General features: G+C 29.5%; 1 protein-coding gene across 1 annotated transcript; it reads left to right on the top strand.

Annotated features, from left to right (window-relative positions):
• Positions 1-5,544: 5,544 nt before the first annotated feature.
• Positions 5,545-9,415, top strand: LOC105158463 (uncharacterized). The gene is made up of 3 exons (XM_011075229.3): positions 5,545-6,006; positions 8,374-8,452; positions 9,103-9,415. The coding sequence occupies exons 1-3, from the start codon at positions 5,599-5,601 to the stop codon at positions 9,222-9,224; spliced, it is 609 nt and encodes a 202-aa protein (XP_011073531.1). The 5' UTR covers positions 5,545-5,598; the 3' UTR covers positions 9,225-9,415.

Below are 9,415 nucleotides of genomic sequence, written 5' to 3' on the forward strand. Positions count from 1 at the left end.
TATGTCTGAGCGATGAGCATATACATAAGTTGTGGATGTTCAATACTGTCAAAATTAGGACTCGTCTGATAATGAAGGTTTTGGACTGTTAGCGAGACAGAAACTTTTTAAGTATTTGGAGAAATGCCCCACAGCTGAAACAAAGAAAAGGCATTGAATGTGGCTTCTGGATTTGTAGCTTTCTTCGACATGTTTGAAAGAGAGAACAGTAGTTGTTGTATGAGACATCCTCTTTTGCCAGTTTATAGAATGAGGTGATGATGACGTAGGAAGACGTCATACATTGGTTGCAAACGAGGAGTTTAAGTGGTTTATAAGTCACCAGGCTTTTAGTTCCGAGCTACCTTTCATGGACAAAATCTTAAGATTCATACAAAATCGGAGTGAATAATAGCTTATGAAATAGTTGACTGATTGAATCGCAAGCCATGTTATTTGATGCCGACGAGGCCATATGTTCATCTTAAGTCCCTTGTCGTGAGGTTGATGATGTAAGCAAGCATCACAAATTGGTTGCAAACGAGTAGTTTGAACGATTTATAAGCTCCAATGCCTTTTATCCCTAACGAGATGCCTTTTCAAAGTAAAACTATAAAATTTGTATGAAATTAAAACAAATAATATCTGAGCAATGGAGTTACAAGTCATATTAGATGAGAATTTTGTGACGTTGAACATTTTGGTCAACTGCCGATTCCTTCAACTTATGAATATGGCTCGTGAGAATTGGCACGGGCAACATAAGTGGTGAGTTGGAGAAATCATGGTAATTTCTAATCCAATGTCATAGTAAGGCAAATAAACTTGCGATATATTTGATACAGACTAGATATTATTGGATTATGAAACGTGATCCATTATCACCTGTAGTCCTATTAAATTGCAAATTCAATCTCGCACCTAGGAATGAATTTGTAAATTTATAATATGATATAGACGTTCTAATGTAAAAAACATATGATGCTTGGCCTTTTAATTTATTCTTAAATATCTATCTTAATAAAATAGAATTTGACTGATCAGACATGGGTTCACATGGTCAATGGGGAAGTAGAATAGGGTTTTACTCTGAACTTATCCCATCCAAATTATTGGATTTAGTGATAGATTTTTATTTTGTGGACTCCACCGTGTTTGGGATGGTCTCAAGTCTTCTCTTGAACAGGTCTCGAATAATATTTATAAATATATTTAAGGAATATAGTATTTTTAGTCCTATAAATTAGGTCTGATTGTAGGTTGCCAAGATTCGGGTCGGATGGTGACCTTGGATTGCCCTTAGGTGGGATTGCAATTACCTCGTCAAGCTTCCTGTAAGTAGATTTTGATAACAAAGAACACGTTAGGCTTGTCGGGTTGCCCCCAACTAAGGCTATTCGATATTTAAATTAGAAAACGGAGTCGAATTCGATCCGGAAGGGCTACCAGGGTCGAAAATAGCATTAATTGCACCTCCCATAAATGTTTATGATTGACAGTATTTATGTTTGTCATACTGTTGTGGAATTGCTAATCCCGTAACGAATGGTAGTAAAAATAAAACGGGCCTAACTTATTAGAAATATTATTTTCCCTATATTTAATTTGTTCAAAATCAATTCTACTTTTTAACACAATAATTAGTTATTAGGTACTTATAAATAATAATTTTAATTTTTTCAAGGAACTTATATTGAATAGTGAAGAAAGTAAAAAATTTAATCAGACTTTCCACGTCAAACCCGTTGGCTCTAGAGCCGAATTGGAGCGGGGTGAATTCGAAGCAGAGTAGATCTAGGTTTTTTCCCGATTACAGACGGGTTGGTGGGACTCCGACTCTGACTCTGGTCCGGTAAAACTTGCCCCAAACATGTACTAATCTCATTCCTAGCAGAATTTTTCGAACCGTATGAACCCTTTTCTTGTATTTAAATGTATACATTTCACAATCTTCCAACATAACAATCTAACAAAAATTATCAACACCCACATAATCTACAGTAACACTTAATACAACATTAGTTGAACTCACTCAAATTTTACATGGACTACAATTTTCAAACTAATCATGTAGTACAGCAAGAGTAGTAACCAAAATTTGGCAATTGAAAGGACAATAATGCAACCCCACTACCAACAGTCATCTACACCATTTCACTTCATGCCCATTACAATAAACTTTTCTTAGACCTTTTCCATTTTCACATTTCAGTTCCATCCGACCGTTCGACTATAAACATTTGCGTTCATCAACTTCAACATCGCCTTGGCTTTAGCTATCCTAAATCTACTCGTATTATTATTGTTTTGTCGCAATTTTTTTAAAAATAGTTCGATTTTTTTAAGGTAATTATTTAAATTCAGACCCATTTAAGTAAAAAGAAAAATAGAAAGTTGAAGGGTACGTGAAGGGCCTAAATGGATAGATTGCAGTCCAAGTTGGAGAGATGACAAAATTGTTGGTCAAAGCACTAGCAACATATCATGCTCCATTGCCAAGTAAAGCACTACCTATGCATCAGTCATGTGTGCCACTAGCAGCACTCTGAAGCTTGACTCCAATACATCATGGGTGGCGCATGTGAGTCTTCACTTTTATGTGTATTGCCAATTTTATATATATACATGTGATTATTATTGCATCCAATTCTTGAAAACCATTAATCTTACGAGACTGAAATTTTGAAGGAAATTAGTCTTGTTTGAGTAAGTTAATGATGTTACACTTGGGCCATGTTTATCTCGGACATTGGATTATCTAATCTTAGTCGGCAAAATTACACTGTTAGTCCCGTAGAATACGGAGTTCTACACTTTTACTCTTTTAATTTACGAAATTTTTAAAATAATTTCAAAATTAAGAAAATTCGACAATTAGTCCCATACACCATAAAGTAGATGATTAAATGTAGCGAGTTTTCTCAATTTAAAACCATTGAGGACTAGACGTATCGAGTTTTCTTAATTTTCGAACTCTTTTACAAATTTTGCAAAGTAGAGAATTAAATGTATTGAACACCCTTATCCTATAAGAAAAAAAAGGTATAATTTTACCAGTGTTAGTATAACTTCATATTTACCCTCCCCTATTCCAAGTAGTATTGCATGGTTACATTACTATTTTGTCCTCAACAAGACAAATAGATGAAAATTTCAAGTGTCTTCATTGGAAAAGATTTATTATTGACTATATTACTAATGGTTATGGCTAAAAACTATATAAAGTAACTACTATTAATCATAGTTAAATAAAATTGATGCAAAAAATTAATTTTTTCACTATGAAAAGTTTATTTGCCACGGCTAAGTGTAATGATCAAAACATTTACCATGCTTTTAGCCACCATCACAAAAGTTACGGCTAACACGTTGCATGGCCGTGGTCAATAATTATTTGTTATGACTATTTGTTATTAATCATGACAATTAACCGTAGTTAAATGTTTATAATTTTTTAGTGCGAGTTGCCAGCGACGTACCATGGACTCGCCATATACGTTGGTCTAAAGAAATAGTTGGATTGAAATTTCCCTTGTTTCTTTTAGAAAAAATGTAATTTATTCTATGTTATACGAAAAAATGAGCAAAAAAAATCACAAATAAAAAATAAAATAACAAATTATTTTCTGTGTTTTGAAAAATGAAACAAATTATGCCATATCTAAATCATTAATAAGGAATAATTTACTTTATTTTTTAAAACACAAGGGATTAATTTGTTAATTCTTTTTTCACAAAAAGTATTCACTCATTCCACGTATCATATCATAGGGGTACATTGCGTTTACCCTTTTATGTTTTTGGTAGGGCAGTGTCCTAAATCAGTCTTTTTCTAACAATCGGAATCCCATAACATAAACGGATCAAGACGTTGCCGATGTTATTACGACGGATATAAACCTTAGCTTCAAAGGCGACAATAATGGAGGATACAGAGAAGGAAGTTAGCTCACATTTAGTTCTAACGTGTGTCAGCTTCTTAAATTTTTGTCATGCTGAAATTAAAAGGACAAACAGGGGCATTCTCGTCATTGAGACATACAAAATTGGGGGCAAAGAGGGGAAAAAAATTATTACAATTAGGCTGTGGGGCCCATAGATTACAATCTTACCATCAACGGTCGTATTATAGTAGGGTTCTTTTGATAGCACTCTGAACTGGTAAACGCCTATGTGCCTCGAATGTGGGCTACATCCAGTCTTACAAGGAGAATTATTTTATTTTAAAAAGTATATAGGAATAAATTATTATTTTTTTATTATAGAATAATAATTTATTTATTTATAATATTATAGAAGGATAACCTGCATTAAGCCCACTTTTTATGGACTCGAGACTCGACTGGGGGCAAATGTTAAGTTGTACTTATGTGTTGTTTTATTTTGAGATAGGGGTATTTGTGTAAATTTTTGTCACTAAATATATATAAAGAGAGTGTTTGTGTATCTGGACTTAATACTGTTACTGTGATTTACCCTGAATTTTTTAGGCGTTCCTTTTCACTTTTTTTTGGAAAATCGAGAGGAAGAAAAATAGAAATAAGTGCGTATGTCTTTCGGAGTTTTTAATAGTTTTGATTTCGTATTTTGTATAAGTGTAATTAGATAAATAAGTATAAGTTATAACACATTATATGATGTGTTTTGTAAAGATATAAGCAAACATTTGAATATGTTTTTGGCTATTTCGAAAGGAGAAAAATGAAAACAAACAATCTGATCTTTTCATAGTTTATCATATTGCTAATAATTGTATATATCTATATAAAGTATCTTTTTCTCTTACCAAATGACAATTATGATATCGGAATACCAATTTTATTATTATTTCAATAATACCCTTAAATTGATTTTTCTTTTTTTTGTTGTTGCTTTAATTTCTTTTTTAGAAATATGATGAATTGGTTTATATATATATATTTATTCATAATATATTTTAAAATACAAAATATTATTTATTTTATATATATAGGAATGGTGTGCTGCAACGGTTAGTATATATATATATTATTGTTTGAGAAGTATGGAAATTAAATCTTGGTAAGGACTGTTTATAAGATACATAGCTTTCAACTTGCAGTAATAGAACCATTCATCAGCACAGCACTTTTGAAAGAAATAGTCAATTGTCCACTACCTAATCTTAGGTAGTGATGAGCCCCAACTTTGGAAACTATCTAGTATTTGTAATTAAGACTAAAGCAAAAAACAAGCAATTTTCATATTGTAAATAAGTAAATTATTTTTTTATAAAAAAAAAAAAATAGCAATCTATCTTCTTGTATTTTTAAAAATACAGTAATTCATCACTTGTGCTTTTCAAAATGAAGCAATTTACCTTCTTAGATTACTACACTTTTAAATATATAGAAAGATAAATTATTTTATTTTAAAAAATATAAAAAATAAATTATTATTATTTTTTTATAGAGCGATAATCTTCATGTACAATATCATTGAAAATTGCAGACACTTGAGAGAGAGAGAGAGAGAGAGAGAGAGAGAGAGAGAGAGAGAGAGGGAAATATATGCATACACACTTACAAACAACTATATATTACTACCCTCTCCAAACTCTTAGCACAAAAAGCAGAAGAAAACAAAGTGAGAAGTGAAAACATGGCCATGATCCTTCACAACTTCCTACTTGCACCAATCCTCTTTGTTGTCTTCATCATCTTCACTAATAATCAAGATATCTCACAAGCAGCAGCACAAACCCCGCCCCGACCCGACCCCAAGAACGCCCCGTTATTCGCCCGGTGGCTGGTGAGCCAGGGCTCCTGGGGCGTACTCAACACACTTGATTACTCCGACCTCACGCCCTTTGGCAATGTGATGTCGTACAGCGATGCCGGCACCGGCACTCCCTACTTTTATCTGACGACAACGCGGGATCCCACAGGGCTTAATGCCCTTAAATACCCGAGATCGTCGTTCACGCTGAGTGAATACGAGCTCGGCACATGCAACGCCACCACCGACCCTCAGTCACCCCTTTGCGCTAAAATCACTCTCTCCGGGAGGGTATATATATGCTCTTCCTCTTTTTTCTTTTCATCACTCTATTTTAACCATAATTCTTGAATAGTTATATATGTATATTTGATATCGGTGATTATCGTATATTAATAGTTGGGTTAAATTTAATTTTACCTTCCTATTATATGTGAAACGAGCAGATATTCCTTGCGAAAAAAAATTAGCAAATTATCCCTTTATTTTTAAAAAAACGAAGCAAGTTACCCCCTATTAGTAGTGGGATAATTTGCTTCATTTTTCAAAATACATGAGATAATTTATTATTTTATTTTTTACAAATAAATTTTTTGTTCATTTCTCATATCACAGGGGATAAATTGCATTTTTTTCATTAATAGTTATACATATGTTATTGGGTATAATACACTTTGCCTCTAAACTATTTCTAATGCAACATTTATCCCCCTAAACTAATATACCTAATACTTACCCATGTTATTAAAATTTTGAGCAATATTTCCCTTATATTATATATATAGTTCAAAGAATTTTTTTCTCTCATAATTTTGCATTTTAAGTTTTATTTTTCTTAATTAAAAAAATATCTCTTAATTATAATAGAATAATAAATAATTAGTGAATTAAATAGTTTGAATTTTATTATATTTTACATACTCAAAGTCAAATAATCAATGAGTACAATAAACACACAAAAAGTTTTCATGAAAAGATTTTATTAATTTGGTAATAAAATTAAGTTATTAATTGTTTATTCTCTTAGATAAAAATGAGTAATGAAATGATTTTTTGAATATATTTTCTATAAAAATATGATAAAATATTTATTTTTTGAATATATTTTCTTTAAAAAAATGATAAAATATTTATATTTATTTATTTTTTTAAAAAATATTTAACTTTTGATTAACCATATATATTTGTCAATTTCTTTTAAAAAGCATATATAAATGATTAGTTATATTATATTTGTTGTGTAACTACTATATACATTAATTTATACTCTATTTTTAATTTAAATTCTCTCTTTTTTAAAAACTTTAATTCAAAAATAATGTGATAAGGATTTAATATGAAAAATACTAAATTATATCGAGAATAATATAATTATTCAAAGTATAAGGGGTATTTTAGTCCAATCAAGGGGATAAGTATTATATTTATTAATTTAGAAGGCTAAATCAGGAATTAATTTAGGGGGCAAAGTGTATTTACCCTATTTGATATTAGTAAACAATATATATTAATTGTTGCTAATTAAAATTTATTATGTGATCATTAATAGTTATATATAGGTACATATTTAATATTAGTAAATAATATATGTGAATTATTACTGATTGAAATTCATGATGCGATTATAATTAATTATTGACATATATAAATTGCTTTGAAATCGGATCTCATCGTCACTCATTTAAGAAAGATTTAATGTACAAAGATTGCATGTTGGCGTGTTATAAAGATATTAAATGTCTCATGATTATTTTCTCACTAGTAAAAAAATACAATTTTATTGACTTTGATTTGAAATAGTGGTAAATAATTATTATTAATCATATAAACTTAAATAAAAATTGATGCAAAATTAATTTATTCACCATAAAATTATTTTTGTCGTAACTCATTTTTATTATGACTTTTAACCATCACAAATATATTAACTGCACTCACAAAAACCACAGTCACCACCCGATAGCTTTCTTTCTCATAGTGTTTCCAGTACTCCATTTTACCAATTGTTTTTCTACTTTTTTTTTTTTTTGAAGTCCCAATTGTTTTTCTATTAAACATTAAAATGTTATATATATCCATTTCGCCAAAAATTATTTCTTTCTGTGTTCACTGATCAATTATCTTTTAAATTCAATAATGAACAACCTTTTCTAAAAACTAATTGAATAATTATAAATAATATTAAATAAAATAACAAATGCTAGGGTTTTTTGAAGTTCTGTGTGCTGTAAAATAATTATTATAACATATCAGTGACAAGATTATAGAAAAAATTGTAATTTTAGTTCTGTACTTATGATGTTGATATTTTTAATTTTGTACAAATTAAGTTTCTCAATTTTTAATTTTTTAATTTTAAAATTTGGGCAATTTTAATCATTTTTCGATCAATTTAGTTGAAAAATTATATATGACTTGTACATCGCATGCCAAAATTTCATAATTATATGACTAAATTTAAAAAAAATAATTCGTACAAAATTAAAAATACTACCATTATAAATTATAGAATTAAAATTGCATTTTTCCCCGAGATAAAAATAATCTGACTACACATACTTTGTCGAAATGAGCAATAATTACTTTTCGAATAAATTAAGGACATATGTTTTTGTTTTAATTTCTTTCTCTCAGTTATTTTGTTTATTATTAATTCAGTTGAGGTTACTCAATCAAAATTCTGCTGAAGCTGCCTCTGCTGAAGCTGCCTTATTCAGAGATCACCCTCAATTGGCAGGTAATTACGCCCATAATTAATTAATATTCTGAATTGGCATAATTATTTTTTAAGAAATAATTTAAATTTGTTCGATCCAATATAATTATATTTATTAGGAATAATTATAATGCCCTCCCCTGAGGTTGGGTGTAATTACACGTAAACCCCCTAAATTTTTAAAAAATTACATTTAGTACTCCTGAAATTTGCTTTTGTCTAACAAATAGGTCTCTTTATTAGTCAAAATTAACTGAATTTGTTGATATTAACAAAAATATTAAATAAAAAAATTGATATTTATCATGAACTGACTTATTGTAGACGAAACAAATTTTTTCTGACTAAACTACCTTTATAATGACGGAAATATACTTCCTCACATGCACTGACGCGTGAAGATGTATAAGGGTAATTTGGCCATAAAAAATTTATTTGATATCCAATAAATCAGTAATAAGTAAATAAATGGTTGATATGGGTTTTCTTCTGATTTTTTTTTAATTAATATCAGTAAATTCAATTAATTTTAACTAGTGGAGGAATTTATTTATTAAACGGAATCAAACCTTAGAGATAATAGAAGTAATTTTTCCAATTATAAAGGATTTATATATAATTATTCCTATTTATTATGTGATTAATTTGGATTGATGTTTGTGTGCATGCAGGTTGGCCTAAGCAGAATGGGTTTGTTGTGTTCAAATTGGACATTAAAAGGATATTTTTAGTTAATGAATTTGTTCCTGCAAAATATCCCAAAGTGTTTGACTACTTCAACTCCAAAATCTAAGTGTAGGAGCTTCCAATATAAGTTGTATTTGAATAAATGTGTGAAAAATGGTTCCAATTACTATAATTATATTAATTATGAATTAATGGTTGGTGTGGAAGTCATAAATGTATTATTTTGAATATTTAGCAATAGTCCTCTTGAGTTTTATTGATCTATACGTACTATTTAGTAGTGATTACACATTTCAA

Source organism: Sesamum indicum, linkage group LG3, assembly GCF_026168435.1.
Source record: "Sesamum indicum cultivar Baizhima isolate 11 linkage group LG3, ASM2616843v1, whole genome shotgun sequence".
NCBI classification, from domain to species: Eukaryota; Viridiplantae; Streptophyta; class Magnoliopsida; order Lamiales; family Pedaliaceae; genus Sesamum; species Sesamum indicum.